The 24852-nt window shown below is 39.1% G+C and overlaps 1 protein-coding gene across 1 annotated transcript in view; it reads right to left on the bottom strand.

Moving 5' to 3' along the window:
- LOC108963288 (granulocyte colony-stimulating factor receptor-like) overlaps positions 1-24852 on the bottom strand; it is a 32176-nt gene that overhangs the window by 5738 nt on the left and 1586 nt on the right. Inside the window, exons 3-14 of the mRNA XM_030237180.2 lie at positions 23467-23578; positions 20082-20248; positions 18892-19031; positions 13938-14079; positions 13694-13776; positions 12453-12663; positions 10214-10372; positions 9064-9186; positions 8340-8492; positions 5590-5733; positions 2414-2510; positions 426-489 (exon numbers count right to left, since the gene is read on the bottom strand). Coding sequence (XP_030093040.1) covers positions 426-489; positions 2414-2510; positions 5590-5733; positions 8340-8492; positions 9064-9186; positions 10214-10372; positions 12453-12663; positions 13694-13776; positions 13938-14079; positions 18892-19031; positions 20082-20248; positions 23467-23578 — 1595 coding nt within the window. The remainder of the gene's footprint in view (positions 1-425; positions 490-2413; positions 2511-5589; positions 5734-8339; positions 8493-9063; positions 9187-10213; positions 10373-12452; positions 12664-13693; positions 13777-13937; positions 14080-18891; positions 19032-20081; positions 20249-23466; positions 23579-24852) is intronic.

The raw sequence follows: 24852 nt of genomic DNA, 5'->3' as shown, positions 1-24852 counted from the left end.
ACTGGTTAATGGTTAGACTTGATAGCACTTTATTTTATAGTAAGGAAAATAATGAAGATGCTTCAGGTTTGATTGGCTTGTCCAATGAAATTTGGTCCAGATGGCCAAAAAAACCTTGAATTTCTCTCTTTAGACTCCATCTACCTCCATTCAGCTTTGATTTGTTCTTTTAAGGATCATGTCTTTAAAAATGCTTTACAATGTACTCAAAAAAAGTCTGAGACTTTTATAAAATTGAAAAGTGTATACAGCCTATGCCTAAATAGCAACTATCCCCCATCCTATATTTTGAATATTTCTCTAGCTTCCAAGCAGGATATTGGGCATTTTCTTGAGTAAAGTGTGAAAAGACAGATAACTAGCACTATAGATTAATCAAAGATCTCCTCTGCGTATTTTTTTCATGCTGTCAGAAGAGTACTTACCATGTCTTGGAGTGCAGTGCTGTTTCCTGGGGTGGGTACACTGCGCCAATATGATATTTTCAGCCTGCAAAGAAGTATTTTACATTTAACATCAGGTTAGATGACTGACATTTCTTATGCATTTAAATTAATTACTGTTCATACATAACATATTAACATTTTTGTAACCATAAAAAAAAGGTGTTCTACAGAGAATTTAAAGTGTAATGCTAATTAAAAGCTGAAGACCAAACTTGCTAGTCTACACTGAAATACTGAGTTAATGATGATTAGCATCCTTGTTTAATGGCAGTGTTCTCTCTTTCTGTGCTTTCAATCTATATATCTAATATTTATATACATCTAATTTTTTATCATTTCCACAAATCCTCCATTTTCCTTGGGGGTTTTGGCAGATACAGCACGAAGCTTATTTCAGTAAGTATTTGCTCCTGGGCTTTGATTTAAAAGTTTTCTTTCCCCTGAAAACAAAGAGCAAGATACTGTTGATTCAGCCCCTGTGCAATGGCACTGGTAGTCTGGAGGAAGCTCTAAGGAGACAATACAACTCCTGCTCTTTCCTGCTTGTTTGGAGTTTGGCTCATTCTGGGAGCTATTACATACAGTATCTCACGTCCATTAAAGAAGTTTCCACAAAGCTGTAAAAAAGGCTGAGACTTTAGGTAGTCTATCACTCTGCCTTAGTGTTGGCTTTGGTATTTTTCAGTTTTGAAATTAAAGCTAGACTTCATTATCTTTAGGGTACTTTGCCTCTGCTTAGGCTGTGGTTGGAGGTGAAAACTGTGGCTGTAAAGTTACTGAATCTCCTGCTGATCCTGTGAAGATGGGTGTTTGGCTGGCTGGTGACTCCTTTCTTACAAATCCCAGTGATGAGGGCATCACTGGGACCCTTTATCTCAGTTCACAGTGTTCAATATTACTACAAATGTACAAATTTAAGCACGATTTTGCAGTGCTGCACTGGGCTCCTAGGTGCTGCCTGTTTTTTTTGTGTTTTGGTTTGTTTTTTTTTTCCCCTTTCCTCTTGCTTATTGGGCCCAGACAATGAAGTGTGGTCATATGTTGAACACAATAAAGTTTGCTTTAGGTCAAAACTAAGTAGATCTCAGAAGTTCCTGTCAAAACTGTTGTGTGAGACACAGTGCAACTTAAAATACAATGAAAATGCAAAGCCTGTTTCCCAGGCCTTGTCCTTGTGACAAGGACAAGAGTTTAAATCTAAAGCTGGCTGTGTCATGCTGTGTGGCTCCCCAGCCACAAGTTGTGCTCTCTGTCCTTTGGCAGTTGTGCTTTCATCTTCTGAGGCTGGTGCTTTGTGAAGAGGAGAAAAAGGGAAGGTAGTGTTCCAGGACACCAAATAGTAACATGAGTGGTTGTATGCAATTAGGTTTGTCAGAAAATTATTATTAGAACCCATTACTATGCAAACCTTTTAGTCATAGTGTATGCCCCTGATATTGTACTTTAGATTATTATGTGGGGGTGAATACTTTATTGTTGCAGAAAACAATTCATAAAATAAGAGGACCATTGCCAGATTTTATAGTCACCCTTGTTATTCTCTCCTGTTCCTACTCATTTATTGCTCCTTGTCATGTTGTTATATGCATACTTTATAAATTTAATATCCAAATGTGTTTGCAAGAAATATCTTAGAGAAAGATTATCAATTGCATGCTTTATCTACATATCTGTAGCATATGTCCCATATGTCCTGGCTCTTTCTAAGAGTGTTTGTGACAGGAGGTAGTCAGATAAAGGAATCAAAAGCTAAAAAGTACAGATTTTTTACGAACTTGTTTTACCATTTTAATCAGCTTATAATGGCTTGTAATTTCTCTCACTGTGAGATTACTGTGGTGGCTTTTGTGTTGTGTGTTTCTTGAGTTGTGTTGCTTTTAATGACAAAAAAGGCCCCGTGTTGTGAAACTCAGAGCTAAGCAAAACAAGAATGCTGCTAACAACTCCAGCCAATATTCTGTTCTTACCTTTTAATCACCAGAGAACAAGTGAGAGGTGCAAAAACCAGAATGAGTATCATGGTGAAACAAAGGCCAATCACAAAACTTTCAAGTTCTCCTTTATCTGATGGGAAACAGAAAGCTTGATTCAGATTTATGGCATTAGGTACAGAAAGACCTTATTAACTTCATGAGAAAGATATTTCAAACAGAAGTCAAAGCCAAGTTTACACATGTTCTGGAATTTAAGTAAAATCTATTTAAACCTAAAGCTGGTATTGTCAGGGGAATGTGGGCTTTTCAGGTTTGTATTTTTAAGATATGAGCAATATCATAGAATCACAGAATGGCTGGGATTGGAAGGGATCTCTGAAGCTCATCTATTCTAATCCCCTGCTAAGGCAGGTTCACCCAAAGCAGGTGGGACAGGATTGCACCCAGGCAGGTTTTGAGTATCTCTAGGGAAGAAGACTCCCCAGCCTCTCTGGGCAATCTGCTCCTGTACTCTGTCACCCTCACAGTAAAGAAGTTCTTCATCATTTTCAGGTGGAAATTCCTGCATTTCAGTTTATGTTAATTGCCTCTTGTTGTGTCACTGGGCACCACAGAAAAGAGTCTGGTCCCATTTTCCTGACATTTGCCCTTAGGGTATTTGTATATATGGATAAGGTCCCCTGTCTGTTGCCTCTTCTCCATGGTAAAAAGGCCCAGCTCTCTAAGCCTTTCCTCACTAGTAAGGTGTTCCAGTTCCCTAAACACCTCTGCAACCCTTTGCTGGACCCACTCCAGGAGCTCTTTGTCTCTGTTGTGCTGAGGAGCCCAGAACTGGGCACAGCACTCCAGGTGAGGTCTCAGCAGGGCTGAGTACAGGGGCAGGATCACCTCCCTCCACCTGCTGGCAAGGCTCTTCCTAATGCCTCCCAGGGTACCACTGGCCTCCCTGGCCATCAGGACACGCTGCTGGCTCATGGAAAGCTTCTTGTCCACCAGGACCCCCAGGTCCTTCTCCACAGAGCTGCTCCCCAGCAGGTCAGCCCCAGCCTGTGCTGGTGCCTGCGATTGTTCCTCCCCAAGTGCACTGGCCCTTGCTGAATTTCAGATGGTTCTTTGTCCATCTCTCCAACCTGTCAAGTGGTTTTTTTAAGTCCCCATGCTGTTATGTGAGCTCTAACTTTAACAGGTCAGGACCCTCATGCACATCTGACTCAATAAGAAAGTTAAAAAAATTGAGTGAAATTGAGTGAAAGTGGCTTTTTAACGATTTCAGGATTTACTAGTAGTGTTTGGGGATTTTTTTGGTTGGTTGGTTTTGGTTTTTGTTTTCTGGTGGTTTTGTTTGTTTGTTTGTGAGTTTTTTATTTGGTTGTGTTTCATTTTGTTTTAGGGTTGTTTTGAGAGGTCATGTCTGGTCCTGTAGCAATAACACAGCTTGTATATTTAGATGGCGTCCATGCTTTAACTTTTAAGATCATTAAGACCACTTTATCTGTAATCAGTCCTTTGTTAATCCGTGAAGGAAACCTATGTCTCTTATTGCCTCTTAATACTTGCTTGAGATACTTTCTATCGAGAGCCCACCTACCTAGAGAGAAAGTGTTTGAGAGGTTGATGAAGGCTGATAAAATGCTCAGGCGAACACAGGAACCAAAACTGACTGTGATGTTAAGAGTGAGTCAGTGTAGAGGTCTTTGTTATAGATTTTTGATGTCTCCTGCATTATAGGAGACATCAAAAGTTTGAAAATAGTGCCTGTAGAGTGTGGTCAGTTCATGATTGTGTTACTGATATTGACAACCCATATTTGCAAAAAAAAAAAAAAAAAAAAAAGCCACTTGCTTTTTCTTTTAATACCCATCCCCCAACAATTGTCTTTTTTTTTTTTTTTTTTTTTTTTTTTACCAAACAGCTACCTAAAGTTCAAAACCAATTTGAAAAGCTGCAAATTGCTTTGCTGCTGAAATTTGTTTTTTATAGCAAAGAAACCTGAGATACTTCTAATGGAATAAAACTAAATAACCTGTGAAATGTTTGGGAACAGAAAAAATAGTAAATGTAATGTTTAAATTCACTGTAATCACTTGATTTTTAAAATGTTGTTAATTTCACTCTGCCTTTTTGTTATTTTACTGAAAAATTGGATAATTTCCAAACACGTACTTGATAGGATGAGTGAAATAAAGTCTTGAGGAAAAGCTCCAGGGAGAGACTTTAATGTTTTCTGTTGACAGGAGAAAGTTTTCAGTGGGGGGAAGGAGGGGTGCAAATCCTATTGATTTCAAGGAAGATTTTAAATTTCTTTTTTTTTTTTTTAATCTCTGCTTTACATTTTTGACTATTTAGTTGTATGGTTTTATACCTTCTTCTCTTAAAACAAAAAAGCTGCTGTGGGGAGAAACCATTTGCATACTTCTGTTTCTGAATATCACAAGTTCCTGATACCATCTTAGCATGTTCTTTTATTTTTCTATTTTGAAATCTTCATTAAGGGAAGCTGTGGTCAGACAAAAAAAGAAGTCTGTTGCAGTGTTAGTTTTAGTTTAACTGATGAGGTGTTAAAAATGTTTGAAAGACTAAGTTTAGCTAACCTTTTATGATTTTAAGTTTTTAGACTTTTAAAATGTAACTGTATTGGTCTTAGCCTACCCAGGCACTTCTGAGAAAAGCAAACTTTTGTCAGTGACCTAAAGGACCTGTTACTTAGAATGTACTTAAATTATCAGAAAGCAAAAGATACTCTGGTTAGTGTTCACCCACACTGGGAGCAACTGAAAGGTACTTAATGTTTTATCTTTGCAGTTAATGGCCCAGGAAGCCAATTTTACACGATTGCTCAAGATTTTGCCAAAAGTAGATGATTGAGCACTACTAGTCACAGGCAGAAATTTCATCTGATGACATCAGGAGAGTAATTGTCAGTAAATAAAGATATGTGCACATAGCTAGGACAAAAAGGTCAGAAAAGGTTTCAGAGATGAAGAACCCTAGCTAAGTTTCCTGTATACTAAGTAATGAAATACAGGTAATATACAGGTAATTAAATACTTTGTTCTGCGACACAAAGTTTATGTCTTGCAGAGGAACAATTTTTTGTGTTTGCTCTCAGTAACTGAGGATTGACTAATAAGCCTTGTGAGTGAACATTGAGAGAACATAAAGCAGAGATTCATTCTGGGTAATGCAAATGCATAAACGTTCCACAGTACCGTATTTTGGAGTGCTGAAAGGTTGTGAAAGAGTCAGAGCTCCTTCTCCAGCATTAGTGAATCCTGAAATCTGCACACGATAGGTGGTCTTTTCCTTCAGTCCAGTGAGATGGTAACTTGTGATAGAAGCATTAAGAGTAACAGCTGAAACACAAGAGGTTTGAGGAGGAGATGAATGGATGGACTCTTACGGCTGAGCATGTGTCAGTGCAGCTGACTGAGCAAATGGCAAAATTTCATTGCCCTGACCCTCATCTGGAGGAAACCAGACTGTGCAGATGTTCTTGGATGGGCACAAGATTTCCCCAAAATATTTATGTACATTTTAAATCCAGAGGTTAAAAGCATGAGCTTTTAACACACCAAGGCTGTGTTGGGTTTGTATGGCCAGGTTTTGGTAGCAGGGGTGCTGCAGGTGTGGCTTCTGTGAGAAGGTGCCAGAAGCTTCCCATGTCCAACAGAGCCAATCCCAGCTGGCCCCAGGACGGATGTGCTGCTGGCCAAGGCTGAGCCAATTAGAAATGGTTCTGTCATAACAGATTTAAGAATGAAAAAAAAGTCACTCTGCAAATGTAATTGCAGCCAGAGAAGAGCAGGGTGACAATCTGTGAGAGGAACAGCCCTGCAGACCCCACCGTTGGTGAAGGAGGGACAGAAGGTGCTCCAAGCACCAGAGCTGAGGTTCCTCTGCAGCCCGTGGTGAGACCATGGTGAGGCAGCTGTGCCCCTGCAGCCCATGGAGGTTCCAGGGGAGGCAGAGATCCACCTGCAGCCCCTGGAGGAGACCCAGGCCAGAGCAGGTGGATGCCTGAGACAAAGCTGTGATCCTGTGGGAGGCCTAGGCTGGAGCAGAGTCCTGACAGGGACCTCCAGACCAATGGAGAGAGGAGCCCACAGAGGAGCAGGTTTCCTGGAAGGACTCGTGACCCTGTGGGAGATCCACACTAGAGCAGGCTGTGCCTGAAGGACTTCATACTGTAGGAAGAGTAAACACTGTGGATGCTGGAGCAGTTAGTGAAGAATTATAGTCCATGTGATGGACTCATGCAGGAGAAGTTCATGGGAGAACTGTCTCACATGGGAGGCAACCCATGCCCGAGCAGGAGAAGGACTCTTTCTCCCTGAGCAATGGCAGAAACAATCTGTGATGAACTGACTGTAGCTCTGTCTATGTGTCCCTGTGCTGCTGGTGGGGAAGAGATAGAGCCTGGGAAGGAGGAGGAGAAAGGTATTTTAAAGGTTTGTTTTACTTGTCATTATCCTCCTCTGAATTTCATCAGCAATAAATTCCATTAATTTTCCCAAGTCAAGTCTGTTTTGCTCATGTGGTAATGTGTGATCTCTCCTAGTCCTTATCTCAATCCATGAATGTTTTCTACATTTTCTGTCCCCTGTCCACTTGCAGAGGGGATAGAGGGGCTCTGGCATCCAGCCAGGGTCAAACCATCACAGGTGATGAATACAGAAGGCTGCTTGTACTTCATGAGAGGAAAATTTATCTAACATGCTGAACAGTTCTTCTTATGTCAACTGTAAGAGTTAACATTAGGACTAGCCCTTATCATATACTTTACTCTCACCCCAGTTGTCAGGAGTTGTTTAGCTTGATTTATGCCAATGCTATTACTCATCATTCAGTACAGAAACAGGGCTGTGCTTTCTGCTTTACCTGCTTTGTGGGGCTTTCAACTCAGCCTGTCCTTTCTGGTGGTGCAGTGCCTTTTCCCTTGGCCAGAATAATGTACAAACTGCTAGGTTGTAAGGATGCCTTTGGGACAGAAATTACTCCTCAAGTTTGCCACTGTGGATTTAAAATCTTCATAGAAGAGGATGTGATGCTGTAGCTTTCCTTCCCCCAAATTCTCCAGTAAAATTATACTTCCTGCCTGGAAAAATGGCAATTGGGTGCCATGTCACTGCTGGCTTGACTGGTTAAGGTAGAGGAAAAAAAAATAAATTAACTTCAGCCCTGGATGTTCCCATTCTGCCTCCTCTTGTGATTTCAGATAGGTATTTGAAGTGGAATAGAATCTCCAGAAGACCTTTTATGATTCTCTAAAGGCATAGGTCAACATGTATTATAGAACTCTTGCTATCTCCCTTTGGCAGCTCTTACTTGATATTTGTCTTCCCAGCATGTCTTCAATTTTATTTGAAAGCCAGTACGTACAAAGTTTATGTATTATTACTTATGGCAAAGATATTTTCCACTCTAGACCAGAAAAAAATGTTTATCAAAACAATATAGGGATTTTTTAAAATTGAAAACTCAACTGGTTTGAATTCACAGCTATTAATTTGTTCCTATGTGTAGAAGTTTCATAATTTGTAGTTCGTTAAGGTTGGAAAAGACCTCTAAGGTTATCCAAACTTAGACATATAAACTACCAATTTAATAAAATGTTTCCAAAATTAAATTTGGAAACAGGTAACATAATATTAATTTGTGACTGAAATCGTAATAGTGAAAGTGTATGTCTTCCTTGAAGTGTTCATAGAGAATTCTGCTGTAGTCTTAGAAATGTAGTTTTAAAGGAAATAGCAATATTTAATTTGAGATAAAAACTAGAAAATTCTAAATGTTCATGGGAGCATCTAGAGCATTAAGAGTTGAACCAGGAGCTGACCTTTGAGAGCAGAGCACTCAATTTGCACAGAAATCATAAATAACACAGTAGACTTAATGGTCTGAATGAAGCTTTTCTTTCATGACCCTGAGCTGCTGCTTTGCTCTGGCAGTGGTGACTTACCTGGCGACTTTTTCCTTGATGAATCTGTGTAACTGATCCTGTATCCCTGGAGAAAGCCCAAACGGTCTTCTGCAGCTATTTCAGTCCACTTCACAAGTGCAGAATGCTTTGTGATATTCAGAATTGTCACATTAGCGGGACCAGTCCTGGGAACTTGAAAAAAACAGATATTTGAGCCCTGCCTGTGCAATGGACATACAAGACCGAATCCTAGCTATTTCCAAGAGAGTTCTTGTCAAATTCTAGATGCTATAAATGCAATGTAAAGGGTGCAGGAGAAAGGCAAAGTCACATAGAGTAAAAACCCCTCACCTTAAACAATACCAAAGTAGGTAGAAATTGTGACTGTCTCATCGTGAATATTTTACTCCAATAGCAACAGCAGTACTCATTTCAGCTTGCAATACGAGACACTATGAAACTGGGATTGGAAAATCTCATCTAAATTGAATTTGAGCCACACAGGTCTGAGACCATCTTTCTGTTATTTTTGGTAATGTCACACATAATAAGAATATTTCTGTGGACATGCCAGTAAGGAACAGCATTCAGGTCATTCCTGGTTCACTGACAGGACATGACTGCTAAGAATAAAGGAAATGCTAACTGGAGAAAGCTGTTCAGTCACCCGGAAAAGAAATTTTGTGTAGTCTTCCTTTTGCTGCTACAAATAGGAAACAAGAAGAAGTATAGAGGGGTGGGGTTACACAAAGGGGAAGAATACCTCCTTCAACGAAGTAAAAGTGGGTCACTCCAAAAGTCTTTTCATGTCTTATGAAACTTTCACACTGACACACATCAGATGTATGCACCATTATTTTGTACAACTTATATGGCTGAAAATTGTCTGGAAAACAAAAAAGGGTATGTCAAGGTCTACAGAGAAGTTGTAAATTACAAAGAAGAAGAGGAAAGGCAACAGCTTCAGAGATTTTCTGTATAGTTCTTGCTTTCTGAGACTCATAGCATAGGATAAGTGTATAGTGCTTTCCATTGAGTACGAAATATGCACATCCTTCTTCAGTGTCTCTAGATGCTTTATGTAAACTATTTCAAACCCAGAATGGGACAAAACATGGGTTTTCTTTTAGAAGATGACAGGTGTGTTTATAGTCTCCCTATGGGAGGCTTTAGCTGCTGAAGGAGAAATTATAACTAAAATGACTGTGGTTATCTTATTTCAATGCTAGGTATTTCCCACTCAGCTAGAATATATAAACCAAGCAAAAAACCTAGATGTAATGTGGCACTACAGATGTTGCAGAAGGATAAAGGTAAACAGTGCACTCTCTAGAAGACTTTGTAGAACTCTGAAGCTAAATGTTATCTATTGTACATAAAAACCAGCGCTGAATGGCCCTTGCAAAGGTTACCCACATGACTTTAATCAAAATTTTCAATGTCTGTTCCATCATGTGTAGCATGGTAAGCAGAATACTGGAGTTAAAAACCTAGGCTTTCACAAGTATAGACTCTGGTATAAAAATAGAAATTAATCTTAGGTAGTCTGTAACAGAGCAGTTTATATTGAAAGATAAGCTTACCTAGGTACAAGATGAAAAGTTTTTTTAAAGCCAGTAATATATAGGTCTGCCTGGAATGTAGGCAAGGAGAGATATTGTACCAGTAGCTTAGCTGCATTTCTTGCCCAACAGTATCCAGAAGAGCCCTAATGAAAACTCTTCTTTTTATCTGCCTTAATGTTGCTAAGCATTAACTGGTGACTCAGTACTGGACAAATATTAAGAGCTGTACTTATCTGGGTGGATCTTCAGTTTGCCCTTAAAAACAGAGCAAAAATCCTGCTCTGCCCAGCCAAAAAGAACCAATAAATGAAAGGGTGCTTCCATAGGAGGTGCAGTGGTTGCTGTTACCTAATGTGAAATTTTCAGTAGCAGTAGTTATTATTTTCATCTGCATATTCTCTTTACTAGTGCCCCAGTCAACCACAAAACATTTTGGTTTGTATTCTGGAGTCCATGTGACAACTGCATTTGCTCCCTGGCTTTTGACATGGATTTGACCAGGCAAGTCTGTGAACAAAAACACAATTAAAGGTCAACAAGCAGGAAAGCAATTTTCTCCCCTATTGTTCTTTCTTTCTTTCTCCCCTTTCCTCTGTTTTTGAAGATTATTCATTAAGCAAATATAGCAGCATAGCAAATTACTTACTTATCATAGTAAGGTTTACAACAGTATTTCAATAGAAGAAACTTAGCATTTACTGCTTTGTAGTGGTATCTGGGAATTACAGTGTGGATTGCTGTACAAGACTTTCCTGATTTCTGATTGCTTGAAATTAAGTGGCAGTTCCAAGCCTCGGGAGAAAGATGTCAGGTGCTGCTAAAAACCTCCTGTGAGCACTAGCAGCTGCTACACATGGAGTAACTCTGAGATAGTGCTTGCCTTAGCAGGGGTAGAGGAGAAGGGGTTAATGATAGATCATAGCTAGATGATTTCATATTTCATATTTTCATATTTCATTTTCATATTTTGAATTTTCTGAAAGGACCTTGAAGATGTTGATGTTTTAAAAGACAAGCCACCAAACTAGGAAAGACCTTCTGACTGACACTAAGGAGGGAAAAGGGCAACCTGCCATTTTGAGGTAAGAAGTGGACCTTGTGAGAGACATAAATATTCTCCATTAGATCTCCTGTCTGGAAATGAGTACAAGAAAGGCAAATTAATTGTGAGGGGGCTGTGGTTGTCTGAGGGAGCTGGGGCTGTCTGAGACAGCTGGGGTTGTACATCCTGGAGAAAGCAATGAGCATAGGACAAGAGACATAACAATGAGCCAGCAATAAGCCATAGGACAAGAGACATAGTCTTAAGCTGTTCCAGGGGAGGTTTAGACTCAACATTAGAAGGAATTTCTTCACAGAAAGAGAGTTTGGGCATTGGAATGGGCTGTGCAGGGTGGTGGTAGAGTCACTGTCCCTGGAGAGGCTAAAGGAAAGAGTAGATGATGTGTCACTTTAGTACCACAGTCAAGTGGACAGGGTAATGTTAGGCCATAAGCTGGATTCAATGATTTCAGAGGCGTTTTCCAAAATAATTGATTTTGTCATTCTGTAAAGAAATTTACTGTACTAGCTAACAAAAGGTTGTGTATGCCGAGAAGAATGCATTTAATGCAAGTATCCTCTCAGTAATAATTGGTAGATACAGAGAAGCTGCACTAAAGTACAATCAAACAGAAACAGGAATCTGGAGAGAGCCACGAAATACAGGCTCAGAGGTTCAGTAGACAAGTAATTGTCAGTCAAAACATGGCTTGAACTGGTAAGATATATTTTATCAGAAGAGAGCTAAGGGACTGAAATGTATGGGCAAAATCAAGGTGTTACCTCTTTGCAAGGAAAAGGAGAACAGCATAGGGGAGTGTTAGAAAATTCTGGATAAGCAATCATTTGCACCTATCAGAAGATCAACTAGAGTACCTGCACACTTATTTATTAATGCTATAGCTGAATTTAAAAAAATCTTACTTTGTAAGAGAGGTTCTTCTTATATTGCAATAAATTCACCTCAAGACTGTAACACATGAAACTGTTTTATATTATAAGAAAGACATTTGAAGTTTTATAAGTTTTATTTTTTAAATTAAAAAACTGTCTATTTAGGCCTCAGAAAAGCTTACATCTTCATTAGAATGGGACATGTACATCCTATCTATTCCTTTTCCTATGTGCCAGTTAGAGTAATACTGAAATAAAGGACAGTAGCTGGTCTCTTAATAGTTATTTAGCTCCAGAACTTAGACTTGCACATAGTTCTGTGAATGTTTTTACACTGCTGGCACCTACTTGATGTGGATGACAGTCCATAAACCATTTTCCGAAGTAAAATTCACCACTTTCCTAAGTAGATCCAATACATGGTACTTTCTTTAGCTTGACCAAGAAAGCAGTGCTAAAATGAATATTAAATTGCTAGTCTGTTAACTTCTACTGAAGTATCTTAAGAAACAATTCTGTCTCCCAGCATGTAAAAATATTAGCTTAATATATATTCAAGAGAATGCTTTCACCTATCCCAAAGTCTTTGAAAAAGTAGCCTTAGAGATAAAACTTCCCCACCATTATGGTGAGTAGGTGATAAGGTAAATACCTGTTACAGAGAATTCTGGGACAATGTAGATAGCTCCTGGAGATTCTCCTGCTTCATTGTAGGCAGAAATATTAAGTCTATAGTAAGCCATGGAGAGATTAACAAGAATTATTCTGTCTTTGAGAGAGATGTGATTTGGTTGTTGGCTGCAGCTATTGGGTATTCTTTCCACATTAACATAATATCCAAGGACATTCTCGCTTTGTGCTACCTAGCAAGAGGAAAAACATTATTATTCTATAAATACTGCTATGTCCTGTGCAGAAAATCAAGAGGAATTCAATTTTATAAACAAAATGTAGCCTTCAATGATGGGGATAAAATCACACTGTTTTAATTAGGTCATTAGGAATCAATAAAGCAAAGCATTTCCTTAAAATTAAGAGCATGCTTAAACTGAGAGGATTTAAGTACACGATTAAGAATTTTCCTTAATTGAGATCTTAGTTATGTGTATGCAATTAGTAATAACAGCAGTGAAGCAGCTGTAACATTCTCTGCATTTCAGTGGAACATATTCCTCATTTTCAGGAACTTGAAAGTTAATGAGAGATGTTTAATTGAAATTTATGCCTCTGGATATCCTCATCTTCTAGGGCTTGATTAGGTATGTAGTATCTTTAAAGACAAATGCTAGCAATTATGCTACAAATTTGGAACGTGTTAAATATCCATTGGTAGCAATTCCTGGTGGTGGTTCAGTCATTATTTTACTGCACTAATCTTAATAAGAGATTGGAATATGAGTGCACAGAAATGGAAATTACTGCAATATAGACAGAAACTTGATACATGAAGGCCTGTGAATACTTCAAGGATTATTTCTAAAATCAAGATTGTCAGTTGTTTCTGGCACAAAATTAATAGTGTGTAGATACCATGAAGCTGTGAGGCTGGGTTATCTTAATTAAATAATTGGATGCTTTTGGAGTAAAATAGACAGGAAGACATTTACTATTTTAAAAGGCAGATACATATATCTTGTGAGGAATTTCAGATGAAGATGGAAGCTCTTAAAATAAAAACATGCTTTTTCCCTGGAAAAGAAGGGAAGTTTTAGTAATTTTTCAAGAATATAAATTGATATAATTTTTCCCTGTTAGATTCTAGCTCCTAACCATCAGCATAGAGATGCAGTGAATTCTGCAGCAAGTATTCAATATCCAATGTTTTTCCCTGCAATGCAAGAAATAAATAGCATATGCATACTAAAAGGTACCCAGACTCAAAGTGAACCTTACCTCCCACTTCAGAAGAACACTTCTTCTTCCTGGAGACACTTGTGTAGTTACATTATATGATATTCTTGGCTTGTTCATGAGTTCTGGTAAACATGGAAAAAGATGGAGATTTTCACTCAAATGAATAATTCTGATGTTCATATTTTCAAGAGTATCTGAAAATCCTACTCCATATGACACAGAATTTGGAAAAGCCTTTCCATTCATACTTACTACCAGTAGGATAAAACCACATTTTACTTACTGTGAGGGACCAAAACCTCTTTGCCCCAAATGCAAACACAGTTGAGACCATCCTTGGTTATGCATCTGAGCTGAACAATGTATGAAGACATAGCATTTAAATTTGAAATGGTGACATTGAAAACATTGCTTCCTACAGGCACCTAAAAAAAAAAATCATTTATGTAACAACAATAAAATTATCTTATATTAGTTGTTTTCTCAGCCCAAGATCAGTCTTCTGGCTCAGCTGAAAGTAGCGGTTCCTGTCATCCAACAGGAATTATTGCCTATTTTAGTCAAGGTATTCTCATTCTTTCAAGGCAACACCCTCTTTTTCATGAACTTGTTCTGCTTACTCAAGACAATAAGTAACCTGGTCTAAATATTGCTTTTAAAATCAATTAGACATTACATATACTGAAAAAAACCAAATTTACTGAACTCTGAGCCTTGTTAGCATGCTCAAGAACAAGAAGTCAAGGGAAAATGAAACATTAAAAAAAGCTCTTATTTTTAAAAATGTCATTGTGTCTAAAGAGATCCACATGGCTGTTGTCTTAAACAGCAGGACTGGAGTGAATGTGTGGCTGCCTGTATGCCTTGGCACTGCAGAAGAGATTTGCATCTGCAGCTGGTGATGGCACTGGAGCCCCGGTAACTGTTCAGGGAATTGAGTTTTCCTTGAAAAAAAGACACCACCCATGTCTAAGGAAAAGCCTGAGCTGAAAAATACTGAGAAAATAAGATAAAATATGGTAGGAAACTGTTGTTATCCCTTCAACTCTTCCCTAAAACCCCCCCAAAACAAAGCCCCACTGTAAGGTGAGCAGCTTTTCTCTTTGAATTTCTGCAGTGCTTTATTTTTTAAAAAATTAATTAATTAACTTCTGTGGGAGTGTGCTCACCTCCCTCTCCTCCACTTCCCCTCCATCCTGACCTTTATTTCTTGTAATCCTGATTAAGTGATAACCAGTATCAGCAATCATATTAGATGTGTCTTGACCAGCATCTGACTCAAAGTTGATTCGGGGCAGACAGATAACAACATGAAAGACAAGATAACAATATGAAAGACTGATTTTAACAGTTCATCCACCTACTCATAGTGCTGGCTAAGATTCAACTCAAGTTAACTTTGGAAGAAACTAATATTTGAAGAGAGCATGCATGTATGTCTTTAAGTGTCTCATCTTACCCTTTAAATAGTGGATAGCTCACAGCCTCTGCAGCTCTCCTGCACAGCAGTGGGCTATACAACAGGATGTCTTGAGTAAGGACACTTCTTAACTTCTGAAGATTACTCCTCAGGGATGAGAGAGTATTCATCTCATCAGATACTTGATAAGTGAATTGGAAATTAATACACTGAAAATTTTAAATGTCAGTTAAGTAATACAAAGGATTGATTGTGCACATACAATTCTTTAGACATAAAGTGTTGACCAGATCTGGGTCTAAGTCTGGATCCAGAAGCAACTAGACTTGCAGGGGCTCTGAGAAGCATTTTAGAATGCAAAAGGAGCCTTTTTTACCTATCATGACCCATTTAAAATGTCTTCCTCACAGTTCTGTCCGACTCTATTCTCTGTGAAGTAATCAAGCGTTCTTTGCCATCTACTCCTGTTAAACCCCTGTCACATTTACTGTCAAACTTGGCTAGATTTCTGTTTTATATCAATAACCATAACTTTCTTCTCAGGAGGGAAGGGTATTGCTCTGTCTGTGACAACTTCATATCATTTTTTGCTTGGTTGCAAAAGAATCCCACTCCCCACAATATTACAGAAAGACTCCAAACAAGAGGGAAGTGGAATGCATTTGAAACCCAAATGTTAAATTACAGTACATATACATTTATCCTACTCTTGATAAACACTAGCTTTATACATCCTCTGTGCATGTATGGCTGTGGCATTCACATTCTCTGAAAAAATCCCTTCCCCCAGGATTTTTCTCTTGGGAAGCTGAGAAGCCTCAGAGAAAAGAAAAACAATTCTTGTCTCATTTGCTTCTCCTGGGTGGAATGTGTTTTTGAGATTGTTTTCATTGGATTCTGCTGTGAGTTGTTTTGACTCCTTGGCCAATCAGTGCCAGCTGTGTCAAGACTCTGGAAAGAGTCACGAGTTTTTTATTATTATCTTTTTAGCATTCAGTAAGTATCCTTTCTGTATTCTTTAGTGTAGTATTCTTTAATGTAATATAGTATTATAAAGTAATAAATTAGCCTTCTGAGAACATGGAGTCAGAGGCATCATTCCTGCCTTAGTCGGGGCATTCCCTGTAAATACATTATATGGACATACTCATTTACTCATCTGCAAGCTTAGCCTATGTTTATATTGTTTGGAAGAGATTACAGCCTAAATTCAGCATCAGCTGGGACCTGGGAGATCATGAATATTCGTGACCTGTAGTCTTCACTCCTTTGTGTCACCCAGTGTGGATGTCTGCACTAGTGTCCCACAGCACTCATGTGAATCTTCCATCTCCCCTGTCTCCAAAACCTGTAGGGCATGCATTCATACTGCTCTTAACCTTCTGTTCTTCCACATGCCACGTGCCAGACTATCTGCATGTGATTGTCTACCTATTGTGCTTCTGGGTGGGCTATGCTTGGGTAACTGCCTGCCCTAGGATGGTCTAGGACTTGTATGCAAGTGAACGAGGGGACCTTTCCAAGACCTAAATGTTCTTTGTACTGAGATGAAACATTTCTTACATGGGCTTCTCAAAGTACCTCTTCTGAAGTGGCTAAAAAAACCAGCACTCAGCTACAAGAGAAATGGGAACAGTCTCCTGAGACAAAAGGAAGAACAAGGGAGATTTTTGTATTATAAAGGAAGCAAAGAGGCTCCTAACTGGATAGCGATGGATTTGATAAGTAAACTGTGATATGGATTGGGAAGTAATTGGATGGTGACATCCAGGGGGTAGTGGACAGTGGCTCAGAATCCCAGTGGACATCAGTGACAAGATGTGTCCATCAGGGTCCATAGTGGGTGCGACCAATGTTATTTAATATCTTCAGGAATGACTTAGAGGGACCAAGTGCTCTGTGAGTTTGCAGATGACCCCAGGCTGAGCAGTGCCTGCAGGGTGGGATGCCGTCCAGAGAGACCTGGACAGGCTCCAGAGGTGGACCATAGGAACCTCAAGACCAGCTGCTGCTGAACCAGGGTCAGAGCAACCCAGGGTCAGGCTAGGGGATGCACATATCCCAGCAGCCCTGCCCAGAAGGGCTTGGGGGTGCTGCTGGCTGAGAGGCTGGACATGCTCCAGCCATGGGCACTCACAGCCCAGAGAGCCACACGAGTCCTGGGCTGCATCCAGAGCAGTGTGGGCAGCAGGGCAGGGAGGGGATTCTGCCCCTCTGCTCTGCTCTGCTGAGACCCCAGCTGGAACACTGCATCAGCTCTGGGGTTGTTACTGAATAGTCCTGTAAGAAGACATCTATGCAGCAGTGGAAGAAGGTGCTGGAAATTCTTTTAAATTTAGCACAATAGAGCATGACCCCTAAATTAATTGTTAGTGCTTAGTTTTGTACATGCAGTGCTTAATACAAATACCAGAGATTGAGGTGGCCTTGTGCTAATTCCCTACATCTGTGACTAATAAACTTGTTCCTGTTAATCCTTTCTTGTTTACTTCTATCGGTGATTTAATATGTACTAACTAATATCTCAGTTTTGAGATCAAGGACTGTGTATCAGAGCAAAGAATCATAAGAGAAGTACATAATGACCTGATGACGTATTTGAGATAATCCCAAGGAGAAAAGATTTGACAGGAGATCTGGAACCATACCCAAACAAGTGGAAATAATCAGCATATATGCATGTTTTCAGGAAATATGAAAATACAATAGTTTCAGGAATATAACCTGGTCTCTGAGGTTACTGGGCATGTATGCTTTGAAGAGAATTAGCCACACATTCAGCACTGCTAATGAAATAATGTTGGCTTCCTGTAGTCTAACAAATATGATGGAGAGTTTATTTCCCAATTTTCAGGGACAGGGTTCCCAACACAGGCAGGACATGGACCTGTTGTAATGAATCCAGAGGAGGGCCACCAAATCAGTGGGATGGAATACCTCTCCTGTGACGAAAGGCTGAGAGAATTGGGATTGTTCAGTCTGAAAAAGAGAAGGCTTTGGAGAGGCATTATTATTGCCTTCCAGTACCTCAAGAGAACTTATGGAAAGATGGGACAAGACCGATCACAAGAGCATGTGGTGACAAGACAAGGGGCAATGGGTGTAGACTGAAAGAGAGTAGGTTTAGATTAGGTATTAGGAAGATATTCTTCACTGTGAGGATGGTGAGGCACTGGAACAGGGAAGTTGTGGATGTTCCATCTCTGGAGGTGTTCAAGGCCAGTTTGCATGGGGCATCCTCCTCTACTAGAGTGTGGCTCTGCACATGACAGGGCTGGTTGGAACCAGGCTGGTTGGAACCTTCCAACCCAAACCATCCTATGACTGTATCACAGGGAAATTATTTCTCTTCTTTTCAAAGAAGAAAATCTGGAATACTTACACTAACCAAAAGTGTGTAAAGTATGAATTATTACCTTAAAAAACAAAGCCACCTGATCTCTAATCTGTTTGAAAATGTAATGATAGCAGCTAAAAGAGCAACATTGTAAATCACTGGAAGTATGATTTGGGTCTGAGTTTAAATGGCAGTTCTGATATTCAGCTTTTGCATCACTGGTAGTTATAGTGTCTCACTGGTAGGTTAATGAACCAGATAACAAGCTATTCTATTTTACTTTGTTTAAAGCTACTATTCCCTCTTTCCCAAACATGTCATGATTTGTTGGAAGCAAACCAAGGTGCCATAGTGTGATCTGCCTACAAAATGGCTCCTTGCTATGCCATCTTGCAGTCCTTGTGCTGCATATAATACGTGCAGCTGAGCTGATATTGGAGCACCTAATACTTCATGAGATTGTCATCTGGAAGTACTTACCAGGGTCCACGGAGCAGATTCTGTGAGTGCCTCTCTGTATCTCAGCTCGTATGGTGTATCAGCTGTGGGCAGGTCCCACTTTATTATCAATTGGTTTGTGATCTGATAAGCATTTATGTTAGATGGTGACAAGCACTTTCCTAAAATGGGGAGATACAGTTGTTTAAAACACAAGAGAGGCAGGAAATCTTTGGTAATTACATCTGCTGAGTGTGGTCTATAAAAATTAAAATACTTGGCAAACAATACTGAATGCTGTGAGACTTCAAAACACCATTTAAATGAATAATTACTAAATCTTTATGACATCAACAAAATACAGTCGTTCCTCTTGCCTTTCTTTTGTGAATGCTTCTACTGATTTCAGGAACACTCTTTTTCTAAGCAGTTACTATTCTGAGTGAGGCTGAAAGGCAAAATCAAAATATCAAGAGTACCTGTAATCATGAGTTGTATAAAAATATCCAGAATATCTTTAAATTTCAGTAAGTGCAAATATACTTCCATTTTCCTCTCCAATAAACACAATGTGTCCAAAAGTCTTCAGTAAAAGTTACACTATTGATAATTTGGGTTGTAGTGGTAGTAACTCCCAGTGGAGAATCATTGGTTTTTCTTGGACCATGATTAGTCTGAGCGTGTGAAGTTTTGAGAAGCTCTTAACATCAGTTACCAGATAGGTAGGGAATCTTTAAACAAACATTTAAAGGGCCTAATAAATAGGGCTGTTTTTTTCATAACTTTCTTTTAGCACTGTGTCATGGAAAAGTGGCCTTAGAAAAGAGTTGAATTTTGAAAATGTTTCTCAAAATTCTAATGCCCTACATCAAGGATTCCTTAGGTACACAGTGCTGTGCCAATCTGATCTTTGTGAACCAATACAAAGAAATTCAGAAAACCATAAAAGAGAGCATAGAAAGCTGGTTAAGTATGGTACACAAATATTACTATATATTTTTCTGGATATGGATATTAAATATTCCAGCAAAATATTTCAAGTAAAACCCTCCTCCCACAAAATGTCATAGGCTTCTGTTATGAACTTCATTCAAGGAAGTCAAACTGCAACTTAGGTCTCTGAATCAGTAAAAATAACAGGAGTGTTTGGGAGCTGAAATTTTGGAAATAACCTTTACAGAATACAGCTTTAGCTGGGCACTGAAGCAACACAACTTATGAAGATGCTGTACCTGCTTTGCTTGGTAAAACTGAGATGTTCTTTCCTTTTGCACAGGTGTCATGGCCATAATTCACTGCTATCCAAACGGTTGCAAATCTCTCAATGTAGAGATTCTTTCGTTCTATTGTGATGGAAGGTGATGATGTGTTTCGTTGAAAAGGTTTTTGTATTTTGTTCCTTCAGAGAAAAGGAAGCAGAATGAAAAACATTTTATTGGATTATAGTTATTTTTTCCTCCCTGCCCAAGAAAGCAGAATTATAGCAATTGATATCTTTCAGATACCTCTACACATAATTCCACATCTGTAAATCTTGAAGTTTCACCTTGAGCAGCTTGAAACAGCAAGATGAATTCATGCACCTCAGTAACCCTAGCAAATTTAAATATGCAAATTCTTGTATGGTAGAGAACTGTCAAATTCCTTAAACTTTTGAGGCATAGCATGATACAACAAGATCTGTATGACCTTCTTTTGTATTTACAGCGGATTTTGTATTAACAGAGCATTTTGAAAGTATAAAATTAGGTTAGAAATTACTTCATAAAGCTTTGCCTCTTATAAAAGGGGTGCCCAAATTCCTTTTGAACAGCAAAATTTCCCAGTTACATGAATCTAAATTACCATAAAGTTATGAAAAGTCTCTTATGAGTTATATGCCTATCTTCTGACTTCTGTTCCTGCAATTTTTCAGAGTTTGACGGAGATATTTAAATGTCACCTGAGTCCCCAGCCCTGTAGATTTCTCCTGGTACACCTAATATACACAGCGCAGGAAGTACAAGGGTTTTAATGCCTTACATATAACTTTGCTGGCTACTTTTTTCCCTGTCTCTCTCATCTAGTCTCTGCCACACACAGGACAGATTTTTCCAAGGTTGAAATTTGCAAGTTCAGTGTTCTTTATGAGAGGGACTCGCATACTGATTGCCTAGCTATGCATTTCAAGTATTAAATTACACACATCATGATTCAATATTTAATGCCTGAGAAAATCTACTTGAACGTTTTCCTGTCTTCTGCTTCAGGGTTGTTGTGAATCAGCCATTAAAATTTCAAAGCATGATTTTGAATTCTTGGTTGGAACTTTTCTGTGGGAGTGTTTATCTTTAATCTTTTTCTTCCTGACAGCTTAATCACATGGAGTGAGGACAAGGAACTATTACAACATCAAACTGATGTTACTTTCAGGAAGGGGTGATAACCTCTTCTAGGCAAGGTAAAAGCCCTTCACATGTGGGGTTTTTTCTTTCCTTTTAACCCAATAGAGGAGGAGATAGTAACTTTTTCTTCAAGACCACCGGGTGGAAATTTAGGAGATTGAGATTAAAGTCCTGACTCTGACTTGGAAACATCACCACCTCTGCCAGGGAATTGCCTCCCTCTTCCCCCACTGACATCCTCTTTCATTCTTTTATCTGCCTTGTCTGTTCATGACATCAACCCTACAGCCTGGGAACAGCACAGTCTGGTTTTGGCTTATGACTTTAACAGCAAGTAGCTTAAAAATATTTCAACTGATAACATCTCTTCAGAAACAGAGCTGTTTCATAGATGTTTCTGCCCTTCCAAAAAAATTGGTATTCCGTGAAGTTCCTAGAGGCAGGACAGCAATGCAGTAGATTTTGCTTATTGCAAATTGGTGGCTGCTGCTACCACCAGTGAGAAAATATCAAAGGTGAGGAGGGGAGTAATCTCAGCCTTGAGGTGGCTGCTTTGCTCCTGTGCAATGTGAAGATGATCACCCTGGGGAATTTCCCAGTGTGGTGACATTTTCTTAGCTTTAGGAGATGTTTCTAACCACAGCTCATTTTTAATGACAAGGGGTGGTTATGTGGCCAAACAATCAGCAATGAATATCAGAATTTACCTACGGTATACAGTGTTGTACTCCATGTACCCCATGGTAAGGTCTCATGGCAAAGATCATGTCTTCTGATCTCACATTTCTATTTCTGAACATGCCCCTAATCTCATGAGAGATTCCAAATATCTAGATATAAAATGAGGAAATTCAATTTTGTAATGCAGCTGCAACTGAAGATACTGTATTTGAGGTAATCAGTTCAAAATTAACCCCACAGATTCATTCCATCTGTTAAACCTCTGCTTGATAATTCAGAATTACCAGAAAGTATGCTACATCTGACATCTCCTTGGGTACGTGCTACAGCAAAATACATAATACATAAAATAAAACTTAGTATGTGTCTCTTTGTTTGAATATTTTAGGTTTGTTTTTCTTTTACCTTAAATACATCTATGTTGAATAGTCAATAAAAGTCAATATCTACAAATAAATGTAATTGAGTGAGCTGAGCTTTGTCAATAATGATTTAAAGGATGTTGGAGGTATGGAAAGATGTATAATGACTCTGTATTGGGTTTGCATGAAAAGGTTTTGGGAGCAGGGGAGCAGATTGCTACAGAGGTGGCTTCCATGAGTAGCTGCAGCAAGCTTTCCTCATGTACAACAAAGCCAGTCCTAGCTGACTTAGGACACACCTGCTGCTGGCCAAGGCTGAGCCTATCATCCATGGGGGTAGTGCCTCCGGGATAATGCATCTAAAAGAGGGAAAAACCTGCTGCACAACAGCAGCTGGCAGAGAGGAATGAGAGCATGTGGGAGCAGCTCACACTGCAGCAGGATTGCAGGGCTAGTGAACCCATGAGGGACCTGCTCTGGAGCAGGCTGCTCTTGGGGGTTGGCACCCCATGGAAGGGACCTACACTGGAGCAGTTAATGAAGAAATTCATGCTGCAGGAGTTAATGATGGACTGTGGGAGTTCATGCCCCTTGTGGGAGGATTCCCATGCTGGACCAGAGGAAGAGTCAGAAGAGAAAAGAAGTGTCAGACACATGTGAGGGACTGACCACAATCCCATTTCCCATCCCTCACAATGCTGGGGTGGAGGAGGCAGAGAATTCAGTTAAGCCCAGTAAGAAGAAAAGAGTGGGACAGGGGGACAGACAAGGGGAAGGTGTTCCAAGTTTTAGCAGTATTTCTCATTACTCTACTCTGATCTGAATGTTAATAAATTAATTTCATTTTCCCAGGTCAGGTCTGTTTTGTCCATGGCAGTAATTGTTGAGAAATCTTTTCCTGTTCTTATCTTGACTCCTGATCCTTTGTCATATTTTCTCTGCCCTGTTGGGCTGAGGAGGGGAGGAATAGAAAAGTTTTTGTGATGTCTAGCCAAAATCAACCTTCTACTCTCTAACCAAGCTCTTACAAATCAATAGATAGTGATGAGAAGTGATGCAAGATATTGACTAGCCTTGTGTAACAACCTCTAAAATGGTGAAGTACACGGGAACAAAACTCCAGCAGATTGGAACCACATCTAACAGCAATAAGAGCTTTTTTTTTTTTTGAGATAATTTTTCAGACTTACCATTTTAAGTATACAGTATAATTAAATGTATTTGCAGCACTAGGTACTGGCAGCCAGGTACAGGTTAGATCTTCACTTAATTCTTTGTAACACACCAATTCATTGTCCCAATCTGAAAGATGAAAACATGTGCACTGGAAAAAACCTATCACAGGTAACAATTAACTGACTCAAAGGGACTATCAGTAATGAAACCAAATACAAACCAGGCTAGAACTTGTTGACTAGACCCCAGTCAAAACCATCAATCTCTATCTGAAGTTCAGAACAACACATTATTGCTGGATAAAAGCAATATTACTTTTAGACTGCCAACTTTATAAAGAATGCATTATAAAACAGGAGGGGTATAAGTTTATGTATAAAATTACCTGTTATTAATTTTTTAAAGAGAAATATGGGGATTTTTTTATTTTTGCAACTGAACATAACCTTTTTTCAGTTGATGTGAAAATAAGCACTGATGACTTTATTGAAGGAACTAATTTTTGTCTTTAGTGATTAAATTTATGTCTGTATTTCAAAAATCTCTTAACAAAAGTGTTAATGATAAAATATGACTGTGTTCTTTTGCTTTGTGTCTTACTGTCTGAGTTATTAGTTCAGAAGAATCAGTCATGGTGTCTCAAAGTCCTTTGAAAAGGACTCCAATTTTGTTGTTGCTGTTGTGGTTCAGAAAACTAGACACGGATTTCAGCAGTAATGGGGTGCTTAAGGAGAATTTTTCCCAATGAGTAGAGTCACACGTCCTTCATACCTGTTAGCTCTAACAAGCTGCCAATAGGCCTATAAATCTTGAATGAGAAATGTTTTGCTATGTGATAGGTAAATATGAATGTCTGGAGCTGGTGCTGTAGCACAGTTATGATATCTCATAACCTAGGTTATGAGTTAAAAGATCAGTTCTCTTTTCCTCATTTCTTCCTACAACCTGAGTTACAAAGTATCCTTGGCATTCTTTTAATCATTGAGATGACAAATGAATATTGAAGTTAAAAGGCGTTTTGGAAAAAGAAGTGTGTCAAGTGATTATAGTACTGACATTAATACCCTCACCTATGACACTTCTTTTCTCTAATACGAAATGAATAATGCTTTTTTAATAAACTATGCCGCATCAGTTCAGGTGTGTAGAGGTTCCTTTCAGGAAGGTGGAGATCATGTCTTCCTTATTTCCATAGCCATGTGAAACATTGGAGAATTCTTTGTTTTTTTAGTCTGGCCACCACACGGCATCTTGGCCTCCTCACCCATGAACATAGTGTCTGTCAACAGCAGGGAAAACAGCAACAGCTCTCTCATCCTTCTCTTGTTTTACTCTGAATTAAACCTTACAGTCCCTTGGTGTTTATTGTTGTTTTGAAGAAACACCTGAAACCCAAATCT

The sequence above is a fragment of the Serinus canaria genome, chromosome Z (assembly GCF_022539315.1).
Source record: "Serinus canaria isolate serCan28SL12 chromosome Z, serCan2020, whole genome shotgun sequence".
Lineage (NCBI taxonomy): Eukaryota > Metazoa > Chordata > Aves > Passeriformes > Fringillidae > Serinus > Serinus canaria.
The sequence above is the reverse complement of the archived record's forward strand: the minus strand, read 5'-3'. Positions and strand labels throughout refer to the sequence as shown.